The sequence below is a fragment of the Haemaphysalis longicornis genome, unplaced genomic scaffold (assembly GCF_048455015.1).
Source record: "Haemaphysalis longicornis isolate Haplotype H1 unplaced genomic scaffold, Haemaphysalis longicornis Haplotype H1 scaffold_6, whole genome shotgun sequence".
NCBI lineage: Eukaryota > Metazoa > Arthropoda > Arachnida > Ixodida > Ixodidae > Haemaphysalis > Haemaphysalis longicornis.
The window spans coordinates 94526855-94540613 of NW_027526407.1; the positions used below are offsets into that span (position 1 = coordinate 94526855).

The following is a 13759-nucleotide window of genomic DNA, read 5'->3' on the forward strand; positions in this document are numbered from 1 at the left end:
AAATTCGCCATACGTCCGGGACTCTCGCCTTTGTGCACATTCCTCGAACTCCTCGGCCACCCGTTCGAAGGACCGACTAGGCTGGTTTTTAATGCACCCGCTTAAAGGAGTACTGACACGAAATTTCAAAGCTGAGATCCGCTCTAGCAATCAAGTACAACGACAACACAAATAGGTGTCTGTGAATAAATGCATCTTTCTTTCTTTGTAGTTGTGTGTGTGTGTGTGATCTCTCTTTCGCGAACATTACCGAACCGCGCAAATTCAACTCGTGCATTCGCACTTTCACGTTCTTCCCCTCGGGGAAATGCGGGGAATTTTTCTGACGGAGGCGAAAAGCAAAAACGCCCGTGTGTTCGAGATTTCGGCGCATGTTAAGGATCACCAGGGGGTCAATATTAATCCGGAGCCCTCCACTTCAGCGCGCCTCATCGCGCTGAATCAAAATACGCGCATTACGTTCGGGGCATTCGGGGCGCAGGGTGAACATCTTCGACGACAGGACCCGAGACCGAGTACATAATGTAGAAGGATTGTCGTGTTGAATTTAACTTTTCGGCAATACCTACGTGCTAATAACGAAGGAAGAACTCTATGACTGAACAGACTCCTGCAAGAATAATAAAACAACAAAATAACAAGAAGCGAACATGCTAGTTCACACAACTCCCGTTCTGTTGTTGCAAAAGCGGCGCTGCCGTTCAAGCGCTGTGTGGGGTTGTTAGGCACTGTGCGTCCTCGAAAGGTGATCGCAGAGTTACGACGTGAAAATTTTAGGCAATTTGTTGGCTGCAAGCTTAAGCCTTAGCTGTTGGTGAACTTCTTTAGCCCAATTTTTTTTAATTTGATTTAATGTGCTCTGCATTACGTGATTGCCTAGACAGTTTTGGAGGCAAAAGCAGTACTGCAAACAAAAATGTGTCCCTAAATAATTGAAGTAAAATTTATTACATGCAGCCGAGTTTTACACACTTGAAATTCTTTCTGTCATGTTTACAAAAAAAAAAAAAAAAACGTAACAAAACCGACTAGAATCCCGGCCACAGAGATCCCCGCCAATCCAGTCCCAGTGTGGTCCCAGCCGCTTGTCTTTGTGCATTTTCCCGATTTAGTAAGAAAACAGAGTGTCTGCGAAGAAATACTCTGCCCAGAAACTTCTCCTTTGCGGTACTCCATCTATGCCAGCCGCTTCCCGTGTGATCCCCCGCTTGACACTTTCATCCGTTGCTTTGAATGGCAGCGTACGAAGAGAATCCGCCAGCAGCGTGGACGATGATGATCCTTGTCGAGCAGTGCGCAACGAACTCGGGTAAGTGGTACGTCAACCACGAGTCATTTCAGCCCAGTGGTTTGAGAAGCCCCGCTGGTGCCTCTAGTTGTTTTCTTTTTAGCCTGCGTAGTACGTCGCGCTGAATTCCGCTGTACATTCTGGTGTGGCGGGAAGCGTTGACCAACAACGCGACAGGGCGTGCTCAGCGGAAGAATGCACTTGCCAGCGCATCGTGGACGGGAATTCACGAGCCCGCAATCACGCGAAATTCGCACTCTGGCCCGTTAAACCTCACAATCAATCAATACTCGCACTCTAGCCCGCGGCGACACTTCGGAGATGCGCTCGGAGCTATGGGGCGATCATCGTTATCCAAACATGCCGCGGAAGCCACGGCGAAAGGAAACAGCAGGCGCATCTGGTCGACTGCCCGTTTGTGCAGGGCATCCGAAACGTTTTTGCGGGCAGGTTCACGCCTCCGTAGCCTGCACAGGTCCGCGCTGAAGTAAACGGAGCACGGACGGGGTGGACGAATGGCATCGCGGCGCCGCGTAGGCAGGCCAACGAAAAATGACGGACGAGCGGCGTTGTGGGGATGTGTGCAGGCCGTCCGGTCTGATTAACCATGTTCAATCGTCGCTCTGCTGGCGTTTACGACTGGGCGTGACAGAATTCAAAGGGCAGCGCTTGCAACGTTGGCGCAGTGGCCACCGAGTCCGCCGCTGTTGGGATTGAGGAGGCTGCGCGCTCTTGAAAAGGTGCCTCGCTGCCAGATATAAGGCGCAACCATCAATTAACCGAAAAAAAAAAGACCCTCCAAGAAATCCTGAAAAAGAACGATCTATATGCTGCCGATCTGTGTTCGCTGAGTGCTCTGTTCACTGACCTAATAAGCATTAATATTAATACCATCGCAGCTGTTATCCTACAGGATAAACAGTCCAGGCAAAGGATGAAAGCCTGGCTGGTTAATTAGGTGTGGTTTGTGTCACCGCTTCTGATGCTTTATTTTCCTTCGTGATTCCCCGGCTGCGAACGGTTCTGAACTTGGAACCTAGCGCACATGAATGCGAAAGCTCATTAGTGATGCAGCGCCCCACTCTTAGTTGAAGCTTTGCGTGGTCCGTGCTGTGCAGCTACATTGCTATAAGGCTTGAATTGGTAGTGGACCTTTTTTCAGTACCAGTCCACCTAGCGGCTGCCACGACGAACTAAACAATGAAAATCTGGCACAACCCCCCAAATATCTTGCTGTCTAAAAACCCGTGCACAAAACATCCTCATTGCTCAATCTCTTCCACGCCTGCCCGTCGCACCTTTCACATGAAAGCCACAGAAGGAGGTGTACATTCCCAAAGACTTACCTGCAGTGGGCAAAGTGCCTTTTTCGTAAGTGCAGAGCACTTTAGGCACTCGCCTTGTCATAGCTCGCTCAGTGGACCCAAGTAGAGCAACAGGATGTTTCGTTGTAGCGCTGTCGTCACGCGTACCCCAGAGGCTTTGAAATCCAAGCGGTTTGTTTAGTCATAAGTGTTTGAAACTCGTGAACCGCTGGCGCTTGTCCTACATCTCCCTGTTGTTTAGCGCAAAGAAAAATATAGGTACGTTTGAGGCAAAATATATGTAATTAACCAGCAGCGCTCACGTTCATTCAGTTAGGAACGCTCGTTCGGTTAGTTTTTACGATAGTAAGTGACAAAAGTGGCCGCACAAGAAATAATTGCGCATTAGAAATGACGCAGAAAGGCTCCATGTGCAAGAAGAAAATGATGCATTTGAAATGCTGCGGAAAGGCTCCAACTGTGCATGAAAAAAAAAATGGTGCATTTGAAATAGTGCAAAAAGCTCCAGCCCCCGAATAAAAAAATTGCGCATTTGAAATGATGCGAAACAGCTCCAGCATGCGAAATTAGAGCAAGCACAAAAAGAACAGGGCTCCTGCTTACACAGTTTCAGGCAGGGGGCCGCGAGCACTGCGAAAGCGGAAAATTTGAATTGCATGGGGTGGTAGCAGTGAGCGGATAACAGCGGTACAGCCCATAATGGCCAATCGCTGCTCTGCACTTCCGACAGCTTTCACATTGAGTGAAACGGCTTTAGTTTTTTTCTTTGTGACTCCCTGGCTGGTAGCCGTGTGCTCCCAGCGTGGCTATCCTCAGGTGTTTGCGCTTTTTCTTTGTAAGCATTTTTGTTAACAAGTAAACTCACCGCCAGCTGTCGAAAAATTGGGAATAAAGACGTGCAGCGGTAGAAAGCTCAGCCTTAGTCGAAACAGCAAGCTGAAGATGCTGCTGCCATGCGTCCTTTTGTTTGTGTTGCCCGAGGCGACTGCAAGGAAAAATGGAGCGACAGTGCATGCATGCACACATCGCTGCTAGAAGAAGGTCGCTCAGCTTTTATTGGAGCTGTTACTCGAGGCAGATGAGCTCCAACGTCGACATTGCGGAACGTTAAACCAAGTGCAGTGGTGAGGTTGAATTTAAAGAGACTAAGCCTTCTTTTGAAATGTGCTTGATTGAGCTGCAGAAATTTATGGGAATGCTTGCTGGCTGTGTTAACTTCTGCCTGTTTCATTGCTTCTTCCAGAGGACAATGCTGCCCTTACAGAAGACAGTGCTTCCCGTGTTGCTGCCAGTCCTGCGGTCTTCGTATGTCCTGAGTGCGGGGACTGCTTGTCCTCGCAAGAATACCTCAACAAACACATGCTAGATGCGCACACGCAACTGCCAAAAGGGAAATGGCAGTGTCCTTACTGCCCATACACAAGCAAGAAGCGGTAAGAGCATGATGAGGTTTGGTTGAAGACCCACTAGCACGTTTTAAGGGGCGTTTTGCTGGCTTATCTTCCAGTTTTCTAATCTTTAACAGCTGTGTTACTAGGAAGCAGTGCCTTTGTCTCTACGAGAGGTACAGCTGGCACCAAATTTAGGCAGTACATACAGGGTGATTGGTGAAAGTTGTTCAAAGATTATTGGTATCAATTGTTCACCTTGCTTTGCTACTGGCCTTCCAATACATCCACATGCTTTTCTAACAGAGGCCTGAGAGGTCTTCTATGCTTGGTGTTCTCATTTAAAAAATGGAGTGCCCTTCCACTCTGGGAATAAGGATGACCAACAAAGCTGGGTGCTCTCCAATGAGTGTACGAAACAAGGCACATTTGCTTGTAATTTGCACTTAGCATACCTCCTAGCCAATTAGCTGAATGAAAACTTGGAGGGACCACAGTTTTACTCTAGCGGACAAAGTGGGGCTGTCTGCTTCCCTGCCGTGTCATGGGCATCTTAATGTCTGTAACGCACCAACCTGAACTGCCGGATTGTAGAAGAGAGCAGACAGGTCGCGCTGGGGCACGAGACGTTTACGTTTAAATCGTCCACCAGCACAGCGGGCATGTTATCGGTAAGGGCATGAAGCCTAACTGCACGTGCACGCCCCTCTCCCTCTACACCCACCCGTGCCCGCATAAACCTGCCACCGGGGAAGTGCACGCACTTAGACGTGAAAGTCACCGGTCGGTGAAAACGTCACTCCGAAATCCCGTCAAGCTGAACAAGAATTAATCGCTCGCGTTCGTGTTCCAATTGGCAGAGTTGACCTTCATCCAGGAGAGATTCACAGCTACTCCATGAGGTGGAACTTGAGGCAGCAACGGTGGCGGCTTCACATTCTATGGCAGTGTCTTTCCATTGTTTTTGCGCCCCTTCGGGCGCGAAATTTCATGCCGAGGTTTCAATATCCACTTTTCTTCTCCTGAGCGAACAACATGCGCCCGTCGCATAGCAACTTAAAGGAGCTATACAAGTTGGGTTTATTAGAAATACTGCTTAGTCCCGATAACAATGGTACCAATATCATCGTAATGTTCGAACAAATAACGGAGATATGAAAGAAAACGTGTGAAGCATTTGCGACCCCCTAGCTAATTTCCTGCAACTGTTCTATGACGTCACGGAACATTGTTTGTGCGATTGGCGGCTGCGACGACACGACTGGACGTCTGTAATGGGGCCTCTAGTTTCATTCGACCGCATCACTTGAATGCTAACGTGCAGTTAACGCACTGAAAATTATGTTTTATTGTTGGCCCCTATGACGTCATTCTTGCTCATAACACGTCACTGTGGCGCAAAATGTGAAAGTTTCTAAACACTTCTTGCTTTTTTTTTTTTCGTTAAAAAAACATCTTTTGTGGCTGTAATGGAGCTGAGTGCGATACTGAATCCTAGTTCTTTCAAATTAAATGAAGTTGTATTTTCTCTTCATGGCTCCTTTAAAAGTGCAACTGCTGATATTGGTGCGAGCACTGTTGTCAACCAATTGCGGTGTGGAACTTGTGTGGCATTAGTGGTGGCGAAGCAAAGTGGAGAAGTGATGCCGAGTAAAGTAGCTTCACCGGAATGAGAGCGTGGAATGTTAGCCATACACAGCCTCACTTTAAAAGTTGATATAGAATGTACTTTTCTGCTATGCTTCAACTAATATCAGAAATGGTGATAGTTGGGAATGACAAACTGTAATAGGGAGCGTTGCCAAAAGTTTTGTTTTGCTTGAAAACTTAGTAAGACAGTGGCTCCCATCGTGCCATTTCGATATCGTCATGTTTGTTGTACCACTATTTTTGAATGTCGGAAAAAGGTAAAAACTATTGCAACGTGCCAATGTGTTTACAGCTGGAAGTTTACGTGGCTATGCAGCAACGAAATTTTCGTTCCCTTAAATGCACTGCTTTTCTGGCAGTATTACTTTAAAAGGTGCTAAGTGCGAAATCTGGAGGCCCAGATATGCGTCACTGCATCTCAAATGGTCAAAAATTGCTCTTTTTCCAAAGCGAAACTGGATGAAAGGGCGGCTAGTGCAGCCAGCCCGATCTGACGTTAGACATTATTAGACTCAGAAATCAAATTGGTGCGACTGGCAGATTCACTCGTGGCTGCCTGCGAGAAGACAGCGCACATTTGAGGTGCTGCAGGTAGTGCATTTCCTCGAAAACTCAAAACATGCACGAAAAAGGGTTAGGAAGTTGGTGCAATCATTATTGCTTCACTGTGTGCAGCTGGGACGTGCCTGTTGTTATCTGGTAAAATGTAAACATGGGCATCACAAGGTGTCGTGAGGCTAAGAGCTAGGAAACTAGGTTCACAAACAGCAGTGTAGCGTGCAAACGGGCTGTGCAACATTGGCTGTGCTGAACGAACTACCCTGCGTTTGTTTATAAAAAAAGCTACCATATGCCGTCTACCGTGTATGAATTCAGTTACAGCGCATGTTATTTAAGTTCATATCCGGAATTTATTCTTTTTGTTTTTGTTAGCAGGTTGCCCACACCAGATATTTAGATAAATAGCAACGCCCACCTGTATATATAAAAAGTCGTGCAGCGCCAAAAGCACGGCAGTGTCTTTGCTGGCGTCGGGAGATAGCCACCCTACCCAAGACTCAATGTCGCCAACGTTGTTTTTCCCATTCTGCCAAATGAGCCCCGCCCCCGTTTTTTTTCTTTTTATTTCCTGTGGCAGTGAGTGAAATGCTGCCAACAGTGGGTAGTTGGTTGTGTTTTTTTTTTCTTTCTTTCTTTCTTTCTTTTTTTTTCCGTGACGTGGTTTGAACTGAATCGATTCCTTGTAGTGCGCCGTATAGCTGCTGTATGCCGTACAATTGTTGACGCCCCAACAGGCCCAAACAACAGCTTATCGCCTTGCATCGGCAGTGTGGAGTGAACTTTCCTAACGAATTTTGCAAGGCAGAAAAAATTCCGCAGCAAGATGCCTCTGGGTTGCTCTCAGCGTGGAGGGTAACTGAACCTCCATGAGGAGAATCAGCAGCGTTACGTCTGCGAAAATATTTGTTTTCAGCTTGCAAAAGCATCAACGGCAGTAGGAAAAGGAGGAGGGAGAGTCAAAGTTGAACAGCAAAGAAAAAAAGAAAGAAAGAGAGAACACTGTCGGGGAGATTCGAACTAGTGACCTCCTCCAAGGCATGGAGCCGGCGTTTGCCCTGTCACCCATACCAATATATGGCATCCTGTTGCAAAATAAACCATGTCCAACTAGGCCATCAATACATACGGCTTGCTGCTTCTACTTTTTGTCGTATTTGAGAGGCCCTTGCAGTAATACTGCCTGTTCCTCACGTGCTGATCTTGCAGACGAGCCTCCTTTTGCTATTAGAAAGTTTTAGCTCCCCGTTTCTGATGGTTTCTTCCGCTCCGATTGCAAGTGGGAGCGCCATTGCGCCTGCGTGGCGCACTAGGGTGCTAGCAGCTATACCGGAGTGGGGCCCCGCTGCGCTAGCCGGGGCCTCTTGTACCCCTGTCACACGGCAGATCTAATGACATTTACAGCAAATGTCATTCGCTCTAAATGTCATTAGTTCGGTGCTACACGAGAATACCGAATGACATTTGAGGCGAATGACATTTAGCGGCTAACTGAGGTCCCGGACCTCAGTTAGTGGCCAAATGAGTAGCCTCGACAGCAGTGGCACGTCCCTGGACAGGAAAGTTCAGTAACAAACCAAAGAATACTGTTTCCAAAAACTGTCAGTAAACTTATATTTTCTTCTTTGTATTGTTGTTCAAATAAAGAAAGACAAACAAGTACTAACAAAAAAGAAAATCTCGTCCCCAATGTGCCCGCTACCCTAATCCGGATTTTTTGCAGACTTGTCTCAGCTTATGATGTCTACTGATCACCTAAATCGGTAGTTTTCTTGTTCTTATTTAAAAAATATTTTTTGTTACGTTTTTTTTTTAAAATAGTATGCGTGAAAACATTCTAGATGCACTTGGAATGTAATTTTGCGGTTTTGCGAGCTCGCTAATCGTCACTGCTATCACAATCAAATGACATTTGTTCCTCCGTGTAGACCCGCACGGCCGAGTCGAATGTCATTTACAGCTAATGTCATTTAGTTTGAATGACATTAGATGTACCGTGTGACAGGGGTATTAGTGGACCGTCGCGCAGCCTGCGCTACTGCGCGGAATTACAACATGGCTGCCCCCTTTGATGTGAGCGTGCTACGGCAAACTAGTCTTTCAACTGACCAAACGGTCAGTTGAAACACGAGCGATGAAACCGCGAAGGTGCCACACACCTCAACAAGCGTTAGAACGGAAGCAAAAAAACGTCGACCGAGGCAGGAGCGTACTTTTATGCAGCGCCGAGAAAGACTGCCTTGTCTAGGCTACTCCTACTTTGAACGGCTTCTTTTAAATTATTTAGGACCATTGTATCGTGCCAGCCAGCGAGTACATTGTATTAAAAAAGAGAAATAAGGCAACAAACATGTATTTTACTTTTATTTGAGCAAGCAAAGTACCAGTTCTAATTTTTACTTTGGAATGACGTTTTGGTGTACACATGCACAGGACACGATGGTGATGCGAATGATTCCCTTCGAGGGACATACAGTTATCACTTCGCCGAAGGCCTTTCTGCTGCTGATGCTGCTGTTCTGAGCGGGCCGCCAATACCGGAGCAGTCCATCTAAAACAGTCAGCTAAAACTCTAATAATGCAGGTAGTGTAGCCAGATTGCCTTTATTTAACCTAATAAAAGCTAATGTATATGCCTATCTTTTTGACACAAGCCACGGCAGTTGGGTCGGGACCGTGTTTCGCTTGCAGCTTAAGCTATCAGAATCACAGGGACTTCACTTGTTGCAACCTCATTTTCCTCAAATTATCTCTGATTTACAATTTGCAATCCGCTTTTTTTCCGCCTCCGCGCATCGGGCGGGTGAAGCTGGGCATTGTCCATCGGCTTTTCGCCGCACATTCGATCCATGTATTCCGGCCGTGACTCGTTCGTGCGCCGATGCACCGACTGGCTGCGCCAACAGTATATCGTCTCCCATCGCCCATACTCTCATCTCGCATAGGCTGTAATCGCAGTCCGCGTACTCGTATAATCAACCGCAAACCTGCTACTGCCGTCACGACCACAAAACCAGTCATTGTGCAGCTGCCATACACTCGATCGTCGGTGGTGTATCGCCTTGTGTCGACCAGCCCCGGCTCCTCTCTTTGAATTCGACCTCTTTGTCTCGGCAACCCTGCGCTTCTCCAGCTTGTCGCATTTCGGGAATGCACGACAGCAGCTATTCCTGCAAGAGTCACGAATTACACCACTCACTCGCATAAGGCCGCACTAAAAGGGCTACTGAGGAGAGATGACAAAAAGCAACGGGAGACCTGACTCGAACTTCACATCCGGAAGTGCGCCGCAGTGGTGACACTCTTTGCGTTGACTGGCACGGCATGCTTTCAAGCGGTTTTAAGAAAAATACTGCACATGTGTACAGTTCAGAATTAGGTCACAAGAGTCTTTAGTGGTGTATACCACACGTTGAAACAAAATTTGGGCCAGGTAAATGTTCGTTGCAGTTCGCCTTTAAGCACAGAAAAGAAGCCAAGGCGGCAGCATGCGTTGCCACAAAGGTACCAGCTGTTTCACCACGTACTGTGTGTTCCGCCACAGATGCCACTATCAGTGTGCGACTAACAGTTGGCATTGTGCCAGTGAATTTTGGGCTGCCCATTCGCATACAAAGGATAGGTCTGGAAAAAGCGAAATGAGTGCCACGGGTTATTTCATTGACAATTAGTGGAAATAGGTATGTAAACATGTGGTAAGCATGTTTAGATCTTTTTTTTTTGTTATGTTTTTTATGGCCGATATGAATAGCAGATTCTATTTTAAATATTATAAAGCGTTTAATATGCTTAATTATTATTAGGGCGCTTTCATGAACTGTTTTGTTATGTTTCACCTAAAAATACAGGAAGTTTGTCGATGACCTGTTCTTGTAAACAGAGTTTTCAGTCCACTGGTGTAACCAAAATAATAGCCTGTCTGATCACTATCTGCTTCACGCTTGCGGCCTTTTCCAGGGGCAATTTGGTGCAACACGAGCGAACGCATACGGGTGACCGGCCCTTCACCTGCCCATTGTGCAACCGGGGCTTCAGGCAGAAGAAGAATCTCGTCAAGCACCAGAGGGTCCACACGGGAGAAAAACCCTACAAGTGTTCCCTGTGTGGCCGGCAGTTCCGGGACGAATTTTCGCTGTCGAGGCACAACAAGCTGCACCTGGACGACGACAAGCCCCACGCGTGCCACTTCTGCGGGAAAACCTTCCGGCACAAGTTCAACCTCACGCAGCATCTCCTCATCCACATGGCGGAAAAGAGGCATGCCTGTCGCGTGTGCGGTCAGGCGTTCACCCTGTTGTGGAGTGCCAAGCAACACGAGCGAAGAGTGCACGGCGGGCAGCCCCCTTCGGTTGACTGTGCCTTTTCGATAGTTAGCTCTGTTAAGGTTGAACTGAAAGAATAGGCCCGTGGAGGAAAGGAAAGCTTAGGAGAGGCCCCGGCGGCCACCGGCGCATCTGGAAAAGTTATGGAAGTGACGTGGTTTTGTCACACTCTCAGGGGGCCTAGCAAAGACACGCCCACAAAGACCTCATGTCACTGCACAGCCCAGCTGATAAACGCTAGCCAGTGGCCAGCAGGTGCAGATGAAGCAAAGGCGGTGGAGGTGCCGTATGTTAGCAAAATACAACCAAAAAAGGGAGACCTCCGGAAATGGCGGAGCGTCTTCTTGAAACGTGACGTCAAAGCCTCTCCATAGCTTTTGTTTCCTCTGTGGAGTAGACCTTATGCAAAAATGCTGCCATCTATACCGGGAGAAAACTGGCGATGCCATGTTGGGAGATTGCGCTCACGGGATATCCTGGTGCGGATGGCGTGAGCGGCTTTTCGGCTTGACGGTCCTTTTATTTTCCAATTTAGAACAAAATGGGAGCGTCGAGTGGTCTCTGGACCCTCCCTTGTCGGTTCCCCACATTTTCAGGCGACTTCGCACATACGTATTATGCATCAAAAACGCAGTCGGAGAAGCACAGTCAACTTTTGTAATGGAGGCGAAAAGCAAAAACGGAAGTGAAAACGAAAAGCGAGATTTCAGTACATCACAAAGATTGCCAGCTGGCTGAAATTAATCCGGAGCGCTCTACTACTGTGTGCCTCATAGCCCTCATAGCTGTCTGCCTCGTAGCTTGTTAAACCCCACGTTTAATTAATTTGAGGCATCGGCAGCAAACCTTCCAGTGGCTCACGCGTTTTAACAGCAAAGCCGTTTAGCAAATCGTAATTTTGCACGTCCGCAGTTAAAAATACCAAGAGATTGCCAAGTGCGCGCACGTGAGCGCGGACCTCGTGGTGGCCGCCCGGCAATTGACGAAACCAAGAAAAAGCCTAGCACTTGTGTGTGCTTGCCTCACGACGACTGCCCAGCGTCCCCTGCACACATTTGTCAAGTCAAGCATACCCACTTAAAGGGGCCATGAAGACAAAACGCAAGTTTGGTTCATTCGAAAGATTGTCTCGTTAGAATCATACTGACACCACTTTTAACACACACTTTGCTCAAATAAGCTATGTAATCGGGAAAAAAGGGAAAGGCCATGATGCGACTTTTTAGCTCATTTCCCACTACAGAACCTATGATGTCATGCCAGCCTGCTCTGCGATTGGCGGAGGCCAGCGAAAGCAAACGCAAATCAGGCAGAGCTGATAAGCTTCCCGAAGGAACTACAGTAGAATCTCGATAAACGGAAATCACTTAAACGGAATTGCCGCTTAAACGGAGCAGTTGCCTGGAATTTGGTTGGTTTTGTATTCAGATAACGTAAAAAAACTCTCGGTAATCGGAACTAAAATTTCCGCATCACCGTGTAAACGGAACCAGAAATGGAACTTCTTGTGAAATCCGCTGGCATGAGAATCAGCTTTTTACGGTTCCGGCTGTTTCGTTCTTGTTTTTTTTTTTTTTTTTTTTTCCTTGTTGGCCTCATAAGCCTCGTCTCGTAAGTGGTTAGCTGTGTTAGTGCAACGAATGCAACATCGCAGTTCTTGTTCCAGTCGTTCGGTCTCAATTCTAGACGCCGAGGCTACAGGGCTCACCTCCTGTCGCCTCGTTCGTGCCATCGTTGTGCTGTTCGTCCTTCATTACCACGTTGCCGTCTTCTAAATTCGGTGGCTCGTAAGCACTCGCGAAGTTGAGGCTTCTAGCCTCCGTGAAGATGCAGTTGCAAGGACTCAAACAAAAATAATTCACACATTTTGTAGTGCACAGTGACTCATTGTTGCCAAATCAACTTTGTGAATGCTGTGCCTACGCTTCTCGTAGTTTTGTTGCTTTCTGAAAACTATCAGCTACAGTCACTTTCTAGTGGTTAGAGTTCCATGAAATGCCCTTAGAAGTGTGTACGCACATAAATTTGCGCCTTAGAACATCTCTCAGTAAACGGAACTCCTGTTAAAGGGAACTAATTTTTCCGGTCCCTTGAAGTTCGTTTATCGAGAGTCTGCTGTATTTGCGCTTAGGTTTAGGGCACATTCTTTTTATAGCAGTAAGAATTGGGTGGATAAACAGTGCACATGTAAACATAGAAGTACCGATGCATACTGTTGTTGGTACTGCGTGCATTATGCTTGTTTTAGCTGTACAGCAGTCGTCCGCTTTCGAGTTGTATGCGCACTGACTGATTGGTGCAAGCGACGTTGTCTGACGTGACCCTGTTTGGTGAGGGTATTCCATGTTTCATGAAAAGATTAGTTTCTACTGCAGTAACACAAACAAGCCAGGTTCAAATGCGGTCAAAAAATTACACCATCTTCCCCTAGGTGAACCCTGAGTAGTATGCGAAGCAGTCATGGGGTCGACTGAAGTTCCCATTAGCTTTCAGTTCGTCATTGCCGTTGACGTTCAGCTTCGTGTGCCTTGGTTGTATCAGTAGCTTCTTGACGTAGTTTGAATGAGTGAAGGACATAGGCGCGTTCGTAGCACATGCTCCCGTGTTGGTTTGTAGCGCGGTGGGAAGAGCGCCACGTACCTCCCGATGCGGCCAGAAAGTCGTGGGATCGAAACCGGGCGCCGCCTAACTATTTCTTTTTATAGTGGACTGCGTTGACGTCAGCCCAAACGCTGACGGGGCTGAAGAGACGCACATGCGCAGTAGAGGGCGGACGGCGGACAACAACATGGCAGGGAAGGAGACAGCCACGACCATGAAATGCTTCGCATCTAAAACACACAAAGCAGTGGCAACTCCCCAGGCACTTTCGAGCTGTTTCTGTGTGACAGCACAGTCTCCTTTTTGTGCGATTGGCAGCAGCCCCAGGGCCCCCTGCTGAGAAACATGGAGACTCTGGTTTTGGTCTATTGTATCACTCGAATGCTAACCTTGCGGTTAACAGACTGGTACCTGTGTTTTTAGTGCTCGTCTGTATTATGTCACTCGTGCCCATATTAGATTGGCTGTGCCTATTTTGCCGGCAGATTAGCCCAGGAACGGAGTTGCCGGCACTTCTTCCCCATGTCACGTGAGTGCAGCCAGCCAGTGGCAAGGAATACCTACCGGCAACTTTTCTCCTGGGCTAATCTGCCGGCTGCAAGTGGCTGGCAAAGTAGGATGCGCTAA

General features: G+C 47.6%; 1 protein-coding gene across 1 annotated transcript; it reads left to right on the forward strand.

The window, feature by feature from the left end:
* The first annotated feature begins 1021 nt into the window (after window positions 1–1021).
* On the forward strand, window positions 1022–12112 carry LOC144141042 (uncharacterized). The gene is made up of 3 exons (XM_077672543.1): window positions 1022–1309; window positions 3857–4046; window positions 10167–12112. The coding sequence occupies exons 1-3, from the start codon at window positions 1234–1236 to the stop codon at window positions 10609–10611; spliced, it is 711 nt and encodes a 236-aa protein (XP_077528669.1). The 5' UTR covers window positions 1022–1233; the 3' UTR covers window positions 10612–12112.
* Window positions 12113–13759: the final 1647 nt, after the last annotated feature.